The sequence below is a fragment of the Copadichromis virginalis genome, linkage group LG11 (genome assembly GCF_057382275.1).
Source record: "Copadichromis virginalis isolate Kocher_CV1m ecotype Utaka linkage group LG11, C_Virginalis_male_GT1.1, whole genome shotgun sequence".
Lineage (NCBI taxonomy): Eukaryota > Metazoa > Chordata > Actinopteri > Cichliformes > Cichlidae > Copadichromis > Copadichromis virginalis.
In genome coordinates this window covers 39,689,839-39,707,718 of record NC_140628.1, presented here as the reverse complement: position 1 = coordinate 39,707,718, position 17,880 = coordinate 39,689,839, and the positions used below count along the sequence as shown (strand labels likewise).

General features: G+C 44.9%; 1 protein-coding gene and 2 long non-coding RNA genes across 4 annotated transcripts; all 3 read left to right on the top strand.

The window, feature by feature from the left end:
- Positions 1-378: 378 nt before the first annotated feature.
- Positions 379-1,038, top strand: LOC146699520 (uncharacterized). Its single transcript, XR_014922852.1, has 2 exons — positions 379-525; positions 664-1,038. It is a non-coding gene; the product is annotated as an uncharacterized LOC146699520 (long non-coding RNA).
- A 6,538-nt stretch (positions 1,039-7,576) lies between these two features.
- LOC146699519 (uncharacterized) lies at positions 7,577-8,359 on the top strand. Its single transcript, XR_014922851.1, has 2 exons — positions 7,577-7,846; positions 7,985-8,359. It is a non-coding gene; the product is annotated as an uncharacterized LOC146699519 (long non-coding RNA).
- Positions 8,360-15,352: 6,993 nt separating this feature from the next.
- On the top strand, positions 15,353-17,585 carry rpp25l (ribonuclease P/MRP 25 subunit-like). Of its 2 annotated transcripts, none has more exons than XM_085472494.1 (2): positions 15,353-15,508; positions 16,588-17,585. In XM_085472494.1, the coding sequence occupies exon 2, from the start codon at positions 16,588-16,590 to the stop codon at positions 17,245-17,247; it is 660 nt and encodes a 219-aa protein (XP_085328620.1). In that variant the 5' UTR covers positions 15,353-15,508; the 3' UTR covers positions 17,248-17,585. The 2 variants fall into 2 exon arrangements, with proteins under 2 accessions (XP_085328620.1, XP_085328621.1); XM_085472495.1 differs by lacking the exon at positions 15,353-15,508 and adding an exon at positions 15,515-15,962.
- Positions 17,586-17,880: the final 295 nt, after the last annotated feature.

The window sequence follows — 17,880 nt, the reverse complement described above, 5'->3', positions numbered from 1 at the left end:
AGACTACTTCCATCAGGAAGGAGGTTCTGCAGCATCCGGTCCCGTACCAGCAGACTGAGAGACAGCTTCTTCCATCAGGCCATCAGACTGCTGAACACGTCATAGACACCTCAGCTTCACTACTGGAACTTCAACATTATGCACTCCACACTGTATATAAATGCCACTTGTTTTGCACATATTCAACTCTGTATATTTTATATATTTTATTATTATTATTATTATTATTATTTATTTTTTTATTTTTTTACTATTTAATTTGTAAAAATGTGTATACACACACACACACACACACACACACACACACGTAGGAAAATATTTAGTATACACATCCAGAAATGCATACACTATTATATATTGTACATATATTTTGTAATGAACCGCTGATCTGTACCATAAGTCATCCTTGCGGGGGTTGTCGGAACTGTATGCGCAGTCGCACTAAGGACAGATGTGATCAGAGGCATGCCCCGTAACGCGTATAGAGCAGTCTGTCGCGGCAGGAATAAGTTGTACAAAGTCCATGTAAGTTACGATAATACTTTGATAAGTATGATAAGTGTGTTTCTAATGTAAGGTATGTTGCTGCGTTTGTATTGTGAGCTATCTGAAAACCCTTTTATTCTTTATTTATGTTACTTACATCCATGTGCTATTTTTTAGCTAGACATGTGTGTCATGCAAGCTAGCAGCACCCCATGAGAAACGGGCCGAAGTGTTTAAGTGTTTACCGGAGTTTTGCACCCTTGGCAAGCGGACTGAGGTATGTGATGAGAGATGATCTGTTGTTATATTTTATTTAACTGAACTGTGTAATCCCTTGATGCTGTTTGAAGTAACCCCTTTTGTTTTATTTAATCTGTGACTGTATATCTCAGAATTACTTGTTTGAACTTGCCTGAATTAACTTAAGCTCATTGTTATAGTTCAAAGGGTACTGTACGGGTATCAATTTTTTCTTATTTTATAGTTTTCACGGTGCTCAACGTCCAGAGAATGAGCCGTGTGTGGTGAGGAAATAAATGGCTGCACCCGTTAGAGACTCTTCTGTCGTTCTTGATGCCAAGGGTTGCTACAGTGAAACTCATCGCTGCCTTGCAGCCATCTACACTCATCTTATTCTTTCGTCGAACTGTGAGTAAAGGAGTGTATCGCATCATCTAGAGACTACTGGATCAGTAAAGGACTCAAAATAAGGACATTATAAATACAATGTCATGCACACCTTCATCTTGTAAGCTGTGTGAGCAAATGATCTTCAACATGGCAGTCTAAAGTAATGCAAGAAAGAAAGACCTCTTCTGTATTTAACACAGTAGCATGTAAAGTTGTGATGCTGAATATCCCACATTTCTTGCATCAGAATGTCTAAGACTGAATCTGGGCTTTATGCTATCAGTTGTACTTCTGTAAAAACTTAAGTGGCAAATTGTCTGATTTGAGGGCATCATCAGTATTATTTTGGTTTTGTTGCCAGTCTGTGAGGTTAAAGGTGTAAATATCTAAGTTGAGTGTTAATAAGTTTGAAACCACCACTCAACCCATTTGAGTTAAGATATATACACTTAAAAGGGCAGGTGCAACAAGCCAAAAATAAAATTAATAATAATGTTGTCCCCTGTTGAAGAAATAGACAAATCTACAGAGGCACAAGAGGCCAGCTCCAGCTCCAGAGAGTGAAGACTAACAGAAAAGGGGCAGGAGATGCATGAACAGGAGGCCAAGAAAAATGAAAGGTCATTTAGCAAGGCATATGAGTCCTGGAAGGAGTTAGCAAGAGGAGTTAGAACAAGGCTGAAAGGTTTCTGCTCAAACGAAGACCTTGTTAGAACACAAACGGACATTAAGGCTAAAGAAGCATTAATGCATGAACTGTATGAGCCTATCCGACGTAATCATACTTCTACTCCAGATGTTGTCAAGAAAATGGATGCGTGTGTTGCCCTAACAACAGAAATTTGTGATCTCATTAGTAAACGACTAGAAGATATAGATAAGACTTTTAATGACAGGCTCGAGAAGGAGCGTGTAAGGATGATATTAAGTAAGGAGGAGTATGGATCTGTTTTTGGGAAAACTGAAACAGAAACAGTTATTTCAGAGCATTCAAAGGGCTCAGATTCATACTCTGGAGCCACATCTACGACTTCTAGCAAACGTGTGGATGCCGAAGCTGACCTTGCAGCTAAACTAGAACAGGCGAAGGCAATGCAACGAATACATGAACAGCAAGCCAAGTTGAGTAGCTTAGAGCATGAGTGGAAAATCAAGGAAGCACAAATGATTGCAGAAATGACAGCAAAGCTAGAGGAAGAGAGAACTAAACTGCAACAGCTACAGGCAGAAAATGAGGTAAAAGTAGCAGCAGCCAGAGTGAGAGCTTACAACAACTACGATGGATTGGAAAGCCTTAAGTATGAAGCAGATGACAAATCACAACTTGATAGCCAAATCATTGAATCTCAGAATCCATTGAATCCACAGGCTGAATCATTTCGACCTCAGTGTGCACCACCTGAGATTTTGCAAAGGCAACAGGAGGTCAGCTTAACACAGGAGCTTGCAAGCTTGTTCGTCTCCAACCGTCTGCCTGCACCTGAACCCACAGTGTTCACTGGTAACCCTTTAAAGTTTATAGACTGGAAGATATCCTTTATGGCATTGATTGGCCACAAACCCCTCCCCGCAGGCGAAAAAATGTTGTACTTGAAAAGTTATCTTGCTGGTGAGGCACGGAAGGCGGTCGAAGGATTCTTCTATCGAAACTCAGAAGATGCATATCAGGGTGCCTGGGAGATTCTTCAGGAGAGGTATGGAAGTTCATTTGTCGTCCAAAAGGCTTTCAGGGATAAACTGATGAAATGGCCAAAAATAGCTCCCAATGACCCAGTAGCCCTCAGAGAGTTTTCAGATTTCCTTCAAAGTTGTGCCGAGGCCATCCCTCATGTTAAAGGGCTGGCAATTCTAAATGATTGTGAAGAAAATCATAAACTTCTCAAAAAACTGCCCGAATGGCTGGTACGCAGATGGGGTCGTGTTGTTGTGGATGAACTAGACAGATGTCAAGAGTATCCACCATTTGCTCATTTCACCAGATTTCTACAAAGGGAAGCTAGAATAGCCTGCAACCCCATTGCTTCTCCCTTCTTATTAACCACTAAAGTTACAGATGAAAGGCTTCCTAAGAGAACCAAGGCACTCAGCACCAATGCTCAAGCTAAGCACTCTGCAGGTAAACCAGGGACCTTAATTTCAAAGCCAAGACCACCATGCTTCGTCTGCAACGATGAAACACACGGTGTCGCCAAGTGCCCAACCTTTGCCACAAGGCTTCCTGATGAAAAGAGAGCTTTCATTCGTGAAAACCGTCTTTGCTTTGGCTGTTTAAGAAAGGGTCACACTAGTAAAGAATGCAAAAGAAGGCACACATGCACTATATGTGGTCGAAATCATCCAACTTGCTTGCACATAGAGAGAATTGAGGGAGCCAGTGAAATGTTAAACAGTGATTCACCATCTGCAGGAAATGAGACAAAGGAAGTCCGCAATGTCATGTCACACACATTGACAAGATACTCCTCAGCTACGTCTAGCATTGTTCCAGTTTTTGTGTCATTGGCAGAAGACCCCCACAGTGAGATTCTCACATATGCTCTGCTCGACACACAGAGCGATTCAACTTTCATCTTGGGAGATCTGGTCTCTGCACTAAATGTGAAGACTCAGCCAGTGCAATTAAGGCTCAGTACAATGACAGCAGTAGACACAGTCATAGCTAGCAAAGTGGCTTGTGGATTGCAAGTTCGTGGGCTCCATAGTGAGTCGCATGTTCAGCTACGCCAGGCATATACAAGGGATTTCATCCCAGTCGATAAGTCTCACATTCCTACAAAGGACACCGCACTTCAGTGGCCACATCTGAGGCAACTGGCAAACAAGCTGCAGCCACTTCAAGACTGTGAAGTGGGATTGCTGATTGGCTATGATTGCCCATCAGCACTGGCCCCTCTAGAAGTCATTGTAGGGTCAGAAAACCATCCATTTGCTCAAAGAACCGTGCTTGGCTGGAGCATCATAGGATCAGCAAATCCATATCTTGATAGAAAGGAACATCAAAGCTTTGTACACAGAGTGGCAGTAAAGGAAATGCCATTGCCTCCGGTCAATGATGTGTTGAAGGTCCTAGAAATGGATTTCAGCGAAAGAAACTATCAAGATAAATATGTTTCTCAAGATGATGTTCATTTTGTAAAACTCCTCAGCAGCACAATCACAAAAAGGAAGGATGGACACTATGAGATGCCACTTCCTTTCAAGGGCAGCTCTCCACCTATGCTGCCAAACAACAAGCGACTGGCTGAAGCTCGTTTGCAACACCTCAAGAGGAAGTTAAGGTCCAACAGGCAGTACCATGACCATTACACAGCATTCATGGAGGAAACCATCAGCAAAGGTGTTGCAGAACCAGCCCCCCCAGCACATGAGGGAGAGACAATTTGGTACATCCCACATCATGAGGTGTACCATCCTAGGAAACCAGATAAACTTAGGGTGGTCTTCGACTGTTCAGCCAAGTTTCTGGGCATCTCTCTGAATGACACCTTATTGACTGGCCCTGATCTGATAAACTCTCTAGTAGGAGTTCTCTGCCGCTTTAGGAGGGAAGCAGTAGCCATCACCTGCGACATTGAAAAAATGTTCCATCAGTTCTATGTTCCACCCAACATGCGGAACTACCTGAGGTTCCTATGGTGGAAGGGCGGTCAGCTGGAAACAGAACCCCAAGAGTATAGAATGGCGGTGCACCTTTTCGGTGCTGGTTCCTCTCCAGGGTGTGCCAATTTCGGCCTTAAATATCTTGCACAGCAATGCGAAGCCGATTATCCTTCGGCTGCTGCTTTCATTGAAAAGAACTTTTACGTTGATGATGGACTGACTAGCGTCCCATCAGTCACAGAAGCTACAGACCTGATTATCAATGCACAGCAGCTGTGTAAGACTGGAGGTTTACACTTGCACAAATTTAACTCGAACAAGGTGGAGGCGCTATGTGGTGTTGCGCCTTCAGAAAGGGCAGTAACCACCGGACCTCTCAACCTTAGCCTGGATTCAACAGCGGAGGGTCACGTACTTGGCATTCAGTGGTCAATAGAAAGTGACACCTTCAGCTTCAACATTGACAAAAGGGACCAACCCTCAACTCGTCGTGGTATCCTGTCCGCTGTCTCCTCCCTCTACGACCCTCTGGGTCTTGTAGCTCCCTTTATCCTGAGTGGTAAATGTATTCTCCAGGAGCTGTGTCGCATGGGCGTAGGTTGGGATGATCAGCTTCCCGATAGCCTACATGCACGGTGGGAGCAATGGAAAAGGGATCTACACAGGCTAAAGGAAATAGCGATACCCAGATGCTACCATCCTCCAGACTTTGGCAACATAGTGAGGGTGGAACTGCATCACTTTTCAGATGCCAGTAACATAGGTTATGGTGCATGTTCCTACCTCAGATACAAGAATGGAAAGGATGAAGTACACTGTAGCCTTGTGTTAGCCAAAGCAAGAGTCGCACCAACAAAGCTCATGAGCATCCCAAGGCTGGAGCTTTCGGCTGCAGTAATCTCCGCAAGGCTAAGCGTCATGTTAAAAACAGAGCTCGGCATGCAGATTGACGAGGAATTCTTTTGGACTGATTCCCAAGTTGTATTGGCCTACATCAGCAATGAGGCACGGCGATTCCATGTGTTTGTCGCAAATCGTGTTCAGCTAATCCGAGAAACCACAAACCCTGCTCAGTGGCACTATGTGGATACGGCAGAAAACCCAGCTGACCACGCTTCGAGAGGTCTATGTGCAGGGGACATTCTGTCAACGAACTGGTTATCGGGTCCTAAATTTCTATGGAAACCTGAGATACACCCAACACTACATTTTTCACCAGATTTGCTAGTCTGTGACCCTGAAGTTAAATCGGTGAAAACCTTTGCCACCCATGCCAATGAGCAAAATGACATTCTGAACCGTCTAAGCCGCTTTTCCAGCTGGACAACGCTCATCAGAGTAGTTGCAAGAATTAAGAGACTAGGCATGAAGTCAGATCGTGTCAGTAGCATTGTGACGGTAGAGGAAAGGAGAAAAGCTTGTGAACTAGTAATCAGTCTGGTTCAGCGACAAGCCTTTTTGCAAGACATAAAGACACTTCAGAAGGGCAACTCTCTTCCATGCTCTAGCCCCCTAAGTTGTCTTGATCCCATCTTAGATGAAGGACTTCTTCGTGTAGGTGGAAGACTGACAAAGGCAACGCTCAGTCGAGAACTAAAACACCCGGTTATCCTTCCAAAGGAAAGTCACATTACAAGACTAATACTGTCTCATTACCATGCCACCATCTGTCATCAGGGTCGCAGTCAAACCCTAGCAGAACTCAGAGCAAATGGGTTTTGGGTGCTTGGGGGAAGCAAAGCAGTTGCCAAGTTAATACATAAATGTGTGCAATGTCGAAAACTTCGGCGCCCCACCGAGGAGCAACGCATGGCAGAGCTCCCAAAAGAAAGGACTGAAGCCTCCGCTCCTTTCTCGTACTCTGGTATGGATTGCTTTGGTCCATTTTCCATCAAGCGGGGCCGTAAGGAGTACAAAAGGTATGGGCTTATCTTTACATGCCTGTCTTCACGTGCTGTTCATATCGAGATGCTAGAAGACCTATCAACAGATGCATTCATCAATGCCCTTAGATGCTTCATCAGCCTCAGAGGAGCTGTTTGCCAACTCCGCTGTGACCAAGGCACAAACTTTGTAGGAGCCAGAAATGAGTTCAGAGAGGCTCTCAAACAATGTGACATGCAGGCACTGGAGGCTTTCCTGGCAGACAAACAGTGTGAGTTTGTTTTCAATGCTCCTTCTGCAAGTCATGCTGGTGGCATCTGGGAACGCCAAATTAGGACCATTCGTAATGTGCTAAATGCCACTACTGCTCAGTGTGCAGGAAGACTAGACGATGCCTCTCTTAGAACTTTGTTTTATGAGGCCATGGCTATTGTAAATAGCCGCCCCTTGACTGTGGGCAGTATCTGTGACCCAAAGGCACCTGAACCTCTTACTCCGAACCATCTTATACTGATGAAGTCCAAAGTTGCTCTACCACCACCTGGGAAATTTGTGAGAGAAGACTTGTATGCAGCGAAGAGGTGGCGTAGAGTACAATACTTAACTGAGCAGTTCTGGGGTAGGTGGAAAAGAGAATACCTCATGAATGTCTCCACAAGACAGAAGTGGCACAAAACCCGCCGTAATCTAAAAGTGAATGACATTGTTATCATCAAGGAAGATATGTTACCAAGGTGTCAGTGGCAACTGGGGCGTATCGTTGAAACTATCGAAGGCGATGATGGTTTAGTCCGTCGGGTCAAAGTTCAAGTAGGAGTCCAAAGTCAGACCAAGAAACAGGACCGTGCTTTCAAGCCCCCCATCATCGAGCGGCCTATTCAAAAACTGGTGGTTCTTGTTGAAAGAGAATAATAACAACCATGTTATTATCTGAGAGGAACTGACATACTGACATAAACAATGTAACAATCCAGGTGGCACCTGCTCTATGATGTTTGTACACCTGTATATTGGTTGAAGTGGTCTCATTTTGTTGTTGTTCAAATCATGTATGATTAGCTAGTTTGTAAATCATAGCATGATTGGTGGGAGTGTAATGAACCGCTGATCTGTACCATAAGTCATCCTTGCGGGGGTTGTCGGAACTGTATGCGCAGTCGCACTAAGGACAGATGTGATCAGAGGCATGCCCCGTAACGCGTATAGAGCAGTCTGTCGCGGCAGGAATAAGTTGTACAAAGTCCATGTAAGTTACGATAATACTTTGATAAGTATGATAAGTGTGTTTCTAATGTAAGGTATGTTGCTGCGTTTGTATTGTGAGCTATCTGAAAACCCTTTTATTCTTTATTTACGTTACTTACATCCATGTGCTATTTTTTAGCTAGACATGTGTGTCATGCAAGCTAGCAGCACCCCATGAGAAACGGGCCGAAGTGTTTAAGTGTTTACCGGAGTTTTGCACCCTTGGCAAGCGGACTGAGGTATGTGATGAGAGATGATCTGTTGTTATATTTTATTTAACTGAACTGTGTAATCCCTTGATGCTGTTTGAAGTAACCCCTTTTGTTTTATTTAATCTGTGACTGTATATCTCAGAATTACTTGTTTGAACTTGCCTGAATTAACTTAAGCTCATTGTTATAGTTCAAAGGGTACTGTACGGGTATCAATTTTTTCTTATTTTATAGTTTTCACGGTGCTCAACGTCCAGAGAATGAGCCGTGTGTGGTGAGGAAATAAATGGCTGCACCCGTTAGAGACTCTTCTGTCGTTCTTGATGCCAAGGGTTGCTACATATTTATTAGTTTCAGGTTGGCCATTCTTGTATTTTGCTCGTTTGTGTTGTTGTGTTTGCACATCTCTGTTGCTTGTGGGGCTCGCACACAAGAATTTCACTCGCATGTGCTGTGCCAGTGTGCCTGCACATGTGATGTGACAATAAAAGTGATTTGATTTGATTTGATTTTGATTTAGAAAGTGCTGGTACCCTGTTTTCTGTCAGTTCAACAGACAAAACATGCCAAAGCATCTCAGTCTGATTGAAGTCCAGGAAAGATCATTATTGTCTCCTGATGGGTGGACATCCTCCTTCAGGGTTTTCTGGTAGAGAGCAGAATTCCTGCAGAGCAGCCCAGACCGTCACACTACCGCCACCGCGACCTCCTGGACGAGTTGTCGTTTTTGTGGGCAGCTCGCTCCGGTGAAGGTTCCAGGATTGTTCCAGGTTCATGTGCTTCATGTGCTGAGGTGTTTTTTCCTGTTCTCAAACTGATCTCCCTGTTGGAGCTCAGTCTGGGAGGAGTTCTTTTTTTCTCCTTGTCTTTCCTCATGTTGTGCATTTTCCATTGTTATACCTCCCTGACCTGTCTTCCCCATGTGATGTTTGTCTAATGCATAGGTGTCAAACTCTGGCCCGCGGGCCAAATTTGGCCCGCAGCCTGATTACATTTGGCCCGTGAAGCCATACCAAATTACTATCAGAGCTGGCCTACTGGTATTATACAGCTAATATATATATTGTTCAGTATTAAGCTTTGCTTGTTCCATATTCAGTTTTTCAGCAAAACGTGTTTGAGTCCATAAGAAAAGATTCATTCAATAAATATTAACGTTAGCCCGCGACTTTGTTCCAGTTTTGAAATTTGGCCCACTGTGTATTTGAGTTTGACACCCCTGGTAATGTATGTATGGTCAGAAGGGTAAGATGGCGCTGGCAAAAGTCGGTTAAACAATTTCCTTCGGGGTCAACCTTCAGGATCAATAAAGATTTGTTGAATTGAATTGAAGTGGTTTTCTGCATGTGTGGGTAACGACTCCACCGTGGTTCACTGGAGTCTCACAGCTTTAGAAACGTCTCTGTGACCCTGTCAGGCTGCAGATGGTGCTGTGATGTGCTGCTGTCTGAGGTCTTTGTCCTGAGTGTGGCAGTGAACATGAACTCTGTCAATCACATGAATTCATTATTGAAACAGGGCGTTACTGTTCCACACAGGAACAGGTAGCTTTGGATTACTTTTCCCCTTAAAACTACACTTTGTGTTTCATCTTTGTCTAACATTAAAATCTGTATCTGACAGAATTCACGGAGTGACCAATTAGCGTTGTGCCTTTTGTGCAAAGTACAATATCGTGTCTGAAATGTAGAGAACAGTATGCAACCCGTCTGCAAGCTAACACACAGCACAAATACAAACAAAAACAGATGTTTAAAAAAAACTTTACGGCGGCCGTGATGTCAGATGCTTTCAGTTCACGATGACTTTTGTTGAAAACCTCACAAAGACAATCTTATCATTAAGAGAATAAAAGAAATGTGAAGAAAAATAGCAAAAAGGCTTCTGTGTCACATTCCCATGAATCCAGAGCTCCTCCTTTCCCTTATCTTTGCCTGTTTCTCCCACTCTCCCCTCCCCTGTGTGCAGATGTTGATCCCAGTAGGCGTGTCTTCCAGCTGCAGCAGCACATCTGTCACTCATCCTCCGTGTCCCCGACGTTTCCTCTCAACCTTCACCTCATCGTTACAGCTACGGGACGTGGTGGCTTCGGACTCGCTTTAGCTTCTATTTCTCGTCTAGTTTTCAAGCGACGCAACTGAATCCAGACTCGACCCGCCCACCTGCTCCTCTCTGTGAATGTTAGGTTCTCGTGGTCTGAGTCTGTGCTCGGTCCTTGTGTTCATTATTAAAACGCTATCGTTACATCACCTAGGGCTGTGCGATATGACCAAAATCTCATACCCCGATATAAGACATCTATCGTCTGATAACCATATAAATCACAAAAATGTAACATTTTCTGTAAATTCTGTGAATCTCGGGCAGCTCGACTTGTGTGAAGTGTTTCCAGCTGCGCGTCGTGTAGCTGGAGTCGAGTGTTTTAACCGATGCATGAAACGATACATTTTTGGACATAAGTTGTAACGGCGCCGTTTTCTTTGTGAGTATTTATTGCAAACCGGATTCCAAAAAAGTTGGGACACCAAACAAATCGTGAATAAAAACTGAATGCAATGATGTGGAGATGGCAAATGTCAATATTTTATTCAGAAGAGAACGTAGATGACAGATCAAAAGTTCAATCCGAGAAACATTTGAAAGGAAAAATATGTTGATTCAAAATTTCACGGTGTCAACAAATCCCAAAAAGTTGGGACAAGTAGCAATAAGAGGCTGGAAAAAATAAAGTTGAGCATAACGAAGAGCTGGAAGACCAATTAACACTAATTAGTAGGGATGGGTATTGTTTAGGTTTTATCCGATACCGGTGCCAAACCGGTACTTTTGAAACGGTGCCGGTGCTCAAACCGGTGCTTAAAGAATGGAGAACACAAACTTTTGTAAAAAGATAACAATGTTAGCCTTTTCTGCAGCTATAGGGCATATATGGCATCACTCTTGGTTGGAAGCAGTGCTTAAACAATGGAAAAAACACAAACCTTGTCCAAAAACCTCTCATGTTTAGCTGTTTTCAGCTTTTTCTTTGGTCATTTTAGCCTTTTTGGCCAGGGTGAAGGGAGCATCTGCCATCAAACTGTTAAGTGACGGCTGTGTGCAGACAGGAATAGGACCCAAGGTGCAGACTCCAGAGACAAACTTAAACCGAAACAGCTTTAATGCTGAACTCAAACATAACATAACTGGAAAACATCAAAAATAAACTAACACCGGCAGACTGACAAAACACACAGCAAAATAAACGGTAGATCACGACACAGACACAAAGAAACACAGGGCTTAAATACACAGAGGGAGCAATCAGGGAATGGGTAACGGGAGGGAAACACAGCTGGGGCAAATCAGAACCGACGAGACAAGGAAGCGTCATCTGAACATACTGAGATAAGACAGAGACCTTCAAAGTAAAACAGGAAACACAAAACACAGACTGAACAAAGACACAGACTCACATGCAGGCACTACAGAGGGAACAGAGATGTGGGACCAAGGCAGACACAGACACTGACTGGACACGGGGATATAACAACTAAGGATACACAGAGACGTGAACTAGACAAGGGGATACAGCTGACAGGGGAGACAGAGCAACTAGAGAAGACAGAGACATAAACCACAAGACAGAACTCAAAGAAACCAAAGACTAGAAATTATAAATAATAATAAACTCAAAAACCCTGGGTCAACGACCCAGGCATCCTAACACAAACAAGAAGACAGCCGCATGTAGCTACGATGATGTTTGCTAGTTCACCTTACATGCATTAATGTAATAACGTGGTTAGCCTACTCAACGTAAATTACACACGAACAACATTAAGCTACTCACGCAGAGAAGAACGGCTGCTGCTGCATCATCATCCTCATCATTTCTGCTACACTGGCAGGGCTAGGGGCCAGGACTCTCCTCTTCGGGTTTTTGGGGGATGTTGCTAACTCCGGGTTGATAACAGGCACCACACCCGCAGTAGATGTGCTCGGTGTGAGGTCTCGCAGCAAGCTATCAAATACGGCGCATTTCTCGGCTTTTAAAAAAACGCTATACGTTGCCAGGTGTTTCATCGGATTCTTGGTGTTACCTCCTTTGACAGTATCACAGTATCAGCTTAAAGCACTTGTTGCTGCTGAGTTTGCTTATTTTGCTGTGAAGTACAGCCAGACTTTTGACCGCTTCGCCTTGGGCATTTTTAATCTGTAGCTCTGCTCTAAAAGAACGTACGTACCTGGCCCCGCCTACTATCCTCTGAAATGTAAAATGATTGGCTAGAATCTAAAGTGTATCTCAGGAAGAAAAATAAAGCACCGAAATGTGCGCTGCTTTTCGGTCTGGTTACTACCGTTTATGACAGAACCGGTGCCATCATGGCACCGGACACCGGTACCCATCCCTACTAATTAGGTTAATTGGCAACATGATTGGGTATAAAAAGAGCTTCTCAGAGTGGCAGTGTCTCTCAGAAGCCAGGATGGGTAGAGCATTCCCACAATGTTGCACAGAAAGATAGTGGAGCAATATCAGAAAAGACTTTGCAGTTATCATCATCAACTGTGCATAACATCATCCGAAGAGTCAGAGAATCTGGAACAATCTCTGTGCGTAAGGGTCAAGGGCGTAAACCCATACTGGATGCCCGCGATCTCCGGGCCCTTAAACGACACTGCACCACAAACAGGAATGCTACTGTAAAGGAAATCACAGAATGGGCTCAGGAATACTTCCAGAAACCATCGTCAGTGTACACAATCCACCGTGCCATCCGCCGTTGCCAGCTGAAACTCTACAGTGCAAAGAAGAAGCCATTTCTAAGCAAGATCCACAAGCTCAGGCGTTTTCACTGGGCCAGGGATCATTTAAACTGGAGTGTGGCAAAATGGAAGACTGTTCTGTGGTCAGACGAGTCACGATTCGAAGTTCTTTTTGGAAATGTGGGACGCCATGTCATCCAGACCAAAGAGGACAAGAACAACCCAAGTTGTTATCAACGCTCAGTTCAGAAGCCTGCGTCTCTGATGGTATGGGTTTGCATGAGTGCGTGTGGCATGGGCAGCTTGCATGTCTGGAAAGGCACCATCAATGCAGAAAAATACATTCAGGTTCATTCATGGCTGCGTAGGAGAAGGATCCTGAAATGGCCAGTCTGCAGTCCAGATCTTTCACCTATAGAGAACATTTGGTGCATCATAAAGAGGAAGGTGCGACAAAGAAGGCCCAAGACGATTGAACAGTTAGAGGCCTGTATTAGACAAACTTGAGAAACTGGTCTCCTCGGTCCCCAGACGTCTGTGGAGTGTTGTAAGAAGAAGGGGAGATGCCACACAGTGGTGAAAATGGCCCTGTCCCAACTTTTTTGGGATTTGTTGACACCATGACATTTTGAATCACCATATTGTTCCCTTAAAATGTTAACTTTTCTCAGTTTAAACTTTTGTTCCGTGATTTATGTTCTATTCTGAATAAAATATTGACATTTGCCATCTCCACATCATTGCATTCAGTTTTTTTCACAATTTGTTTAGTGTCCCAACTTTTTTGGAATCCGGTTTGTACACGGCGTGCTGCGGGGAAAAGCCCGTTCTAATGTTTGAGTCTAAGGTCTATTTGTTGGCACCTGGCGGCTCTTTTTTACTTCTCATCCGTCTCTGCTCTTTCACGTGATTCAGTTTATTTTGAAAAGTCTCAACAGGATCTTGAGCTTTATTGTGAAAGGTTTATGTGGAACATAAACAAGCAGACACGCGATGGTGTTACCGTCGTTGTTGCAAACGACAACGCATAAAAACAGGCGCTTGTCCGTAGTGTGGTTATATTAAATATAAGAGAAAGAGAGAACTTTAAGAAATGAATATAGCCACTGCAGTGACATCAGAACATGAAAAAATATTGCTGTAAACAGTTTATTTTGCGACACCACGAAACAAACGATAGTGTAAAATGAAACGATGTTTTTATATCGTCATCCGATATACATGGTTATATCGAACAGCCCTAACATCACCTGTCTTCACCTGCTGGCCATTAGACAGACTGCAGGTTAAGGCAGTCCTGAAAATCCTGCACCCAAACTTTGCACTCTAACCAGCTATTTGGCTGAATGCTGAAGACTAAAAACACATGTCTGCTCTGATCCTGCTCACACTGGAAAACACTGTGTGTGAGAGAAAGAGGGCTGGATGGCATGTGTTCATGTTGGAAGGAGAATATTTGTTTTCAGAGGAAATTCTGCAGAAATTCTGCCTGAACACAAGCAGAATGAATCCAGATGAATTCCACACTGGGACCATCACAGCGAGGCTGCTGTCAAAAACAAAAGCTGCTCCAAGGCTTCACAAAGCTTCTGCAGTCCCACTCAGTCATATTTTCCCTCATGGTTCTGATGGAGCTCATGGAGGAAGGGCTGCTAACTGTAATGTTCCCGAACCCTCGTCTATGTTAATGTGTAACACTGCAGAGCAAACAAACAGTCTAGAAACGAATTGTGTAAAAAGCAGTTGAAGCTTAGTTGCTCTGGACGTTAGCTCCGAAGCAACTAACAGAGATTTAATGAGCAAAAGGAAACTGTAGAGTTAAACATGAATCACTTCTTACAATGAAAGGTGTGTGTGTGTGTGTGTGTGTGTGTGTGTGTGTGTGTGTGTGTGTGTGTGTGTGTGTGACACAGAGAGAGCTGGAAGAATTCATGTTGGAAGGAGAACATTTGTTTTCTGAGGAAATTCTGCAGAAATTCTGTGTGAACAGGGTGAGAGGCGGCAGCCTGTCGCAGGGCTCTCGTGTATAGCACATTTATAATTATAGATATAACTACTAGGGCTGCAACGATACACAAAATTCACGGTTCGATATTTTTTCGATACAAATAATGTTCATGCCTTTTTAATTTGTCATTGATTAAAATTATAAATATATATTTTAACTCAGAAGTACAGTTTGTATATGTAATGTTGCTGAAACAACAAACTAATTTAAAAAATAATAAATCTATCTGATGGAGGAATCCCTCGTCTTTGGAAAAGAGAGTTTATTACAGAGAAATGTCTCTTTCCAAAATAAAAGCTATACTATACGCTTCTTCTGGGCTATATTCTCAGCAGCATATTAAACATATCATATTGTTGCGGTTTTTTAATTTGTTGCGTTTTTTAACAGGATATTTGCTAAATGGTCTTTGATCAGTGGTTGATGATCAATTGTCATAATAATTTGCATATTATTGATCAAGGAACTGAGCTCACAGTCATTATGCAGATGTCCTGTTTATGAGGTTGGAAACCTGCAGTCAGCTGAGACTGAACAAGTCACCTGGTGATGACGAAACGTTTGTCCCACTGAAAACGTCCAGGTGAACAGTTGAACTACAGGGCGTCACAGCAGTTTACGACGGTTCGTATCGTGTTACGGTAGAGTTAAGCGGTGCAGCTGAAGTAAACATGCGGTAGTGTGAGAGAAGACTACGGTAAGCTATAAGCGTGTAACGTTGACTGTGAATGAAGGCGGTTTGTCTCCGTTAGCTTCCCCGGTTAGCTCGGAGCATTGTAGCTAGCGCCGCAGTGCTAAGCTAGCGGAGCAGCCGCGGTGCGTGTCGGGAAAGTTGAGCGGCCACACCGAGGGAAGTTTAGTGTCCTCGGCTCCAGCCTCAGGGCGCAAAAGCAGCTTGAAGTTATCGCGCCAGTCTCCGTTAAAACCTCTGACAGGTTTGAAGCTTCGCTCTCACAGAAACAAACTGGTTCATGGCTGAACTTCTCCTGTCGTTTGCTCAATAAACTCTCCCTTATCTACACTGGAGCCCTGCTGGTTTTACTGGACCGGGTGAAAATGTGGCTGCACTGAGTCCGCGTCCGTGCTGTCCCCTGACTGAGCTCCGTGCAGACCCCACAGGCGTGTTTCTCACCCCTGCAGCTCTTTCTCAGGTTGTTTCTAATGATGTCACATCGTTGTTATATTTTTCTATTTTGCGCTTTAAAAGTACTAATCTGCCGACTAACCTATCAGTGAAACCATTCGCCAAGTTAATGTTTGCCACGCGTCCTCACTTAGCACCAGCTCTATGATTCAGTCTGAGCAGCAGTGACCCTGCAGCTGAGGAAGCCTCCACCTCATGATGCAGGAGCAGGACACTTGGGTGGAGCAGCTGCTTGGTGTTGAGTAGGTTCTGAAACACGGACAGGAAGGTAGAAAGTGTCTGCTCGGCTCACAGCAGCAGCAGCTCTGTCAGACCTTTGTCACTGTTCAGAGCTGTCACTTACAGAGGGCAGTTATTTCTTTAATGGTTGCTGTATAAACACAGTTGATTTGAAGCAGGAAGGAGGGTAATGTGACTTCTCTGGGAGGATGTGCTGGACTGCAATCGCTCCTAAAATAAAGGTTTGGATGTGTGACACAAACCATCCTCAGCTAAAGTGCTTTAAGTTTAGACGGCGAGCACAGAGATCGCTCTGCACTCGGGCCCACGCTTGGCTTCGGGGCCGGCCTCCATCACAGTGACTGCAGCACCGCGGTCGGTGTAACGCCTGTCTGTCGTCTGTGTTTCTGCAGATGGAGAATTACAGCAAAGCTCGCACCGTGGAGCAGCCGTGTGTCTGTCCGTTCCCTGGCCTCGCCGCCGACACGCCGGAGATCCACGTCAAAGATGGCAGCAAGATCCGCAACCTGCTGCGCTACGCTCTGAGCCGCATGGAGGCCAAAACCCGAGCGGCTGACGAGGAAGTACGACCTCAACCCGAGGAAGGCGGCGTAGAAGCACCGCAGGAGGCCCCGGGCCGGCCGCTCTGCAGACATGTTGTCTTCACCGCGAGCGGGAAGGGCGTCTCCAAAGCCATCACGTGCGCGGAGATCGTGAAGCGGCGTGTGAAAGGGCTGCACCAGCTCACCAAGCTCCTGTACGGCACCGTGGAGGAGGTGTGGGAGCCGCTGGAGCCCGCCGCTGGCCTCGACAGCCTCACGGTCAGCAGGAACCTGCCTGTCATCTGGATCCTCCTCTCCAGAGAGCCGCTGGACTCCAACCAGCCGGGGTACCAGGCGCCGGGCCGCTACGACGCCCTGTGGACGCAGGCGGCCAACAGGGAGGAGGGCGGAGGGTTCAGCGGGCAGAGACCTGGACACAGGAGAAAGCGAGGAGGGGGCGGTGGCGGCAGAGGGAAAGGATCCGGCCGTCAGAGCGGTCGGTCGAGAGAGGCGGCCAAAGGACAGAGTTGATTCAGATTTCTGAAGCAGCTGCTTGGAGCTCGGAAACTTTGTCCTCCTGAAAAGTCGTAGCTGGAGACGCAGCTCTCATCACGGCTGCGACCACGAACGGGGAGTTTGTGTCCGTTTGAATCTAAGAAGAGCCGGAAACTGCACACGTCTGAGAAGATGACCTCACACGGAGGTCCCGCAGAGTTAAATCAGCTTTAAGTTTCAGAGTCCCCGAGTTTAATTTGTGTGTGAGCTGATAAGAAAGCAGGAGGCGAGTGTTTCTCACACTGAACTTTGCTGTTTGTAAAATAAATGATTTTATTTACAAGAAGAAAAAGTTTGTTTGTGGGTTATTAAAGTGGTAAAACCAGGTTTATTTTCTCCCTTTAATTTCAGTTTCTGGGATCACGGCTGAATTTATTTGTGCTCGATTAGCTTTTAATTAGCAACCAGCCGAATAACGTGATATAAGAGATGGAGAGGAGGCCCTGCTGTGCAGAGCTGGGGCCACATTTCATAATGATGCCGCTTTGCTAAACGTGGGCGATGCAGCTTCTCTGCACGCAGCTCGCCTTGACCTGACGCCTCCTTTGACGGCCACCCTCCCTAACAGTTTTGATCCTTTGCTCGTACCGAGGCTGCTGAGCTCTGGAT

Excerpts from the sequence above, each read along its gene's own strand:
- rpp25l (XM_085472494.1), top strand. The coding sequence starts at position 16,588 with ATGGAGAATTACAGCAAAGCTCGCACCGTGGAGCAGCCGTGTGTCTGT.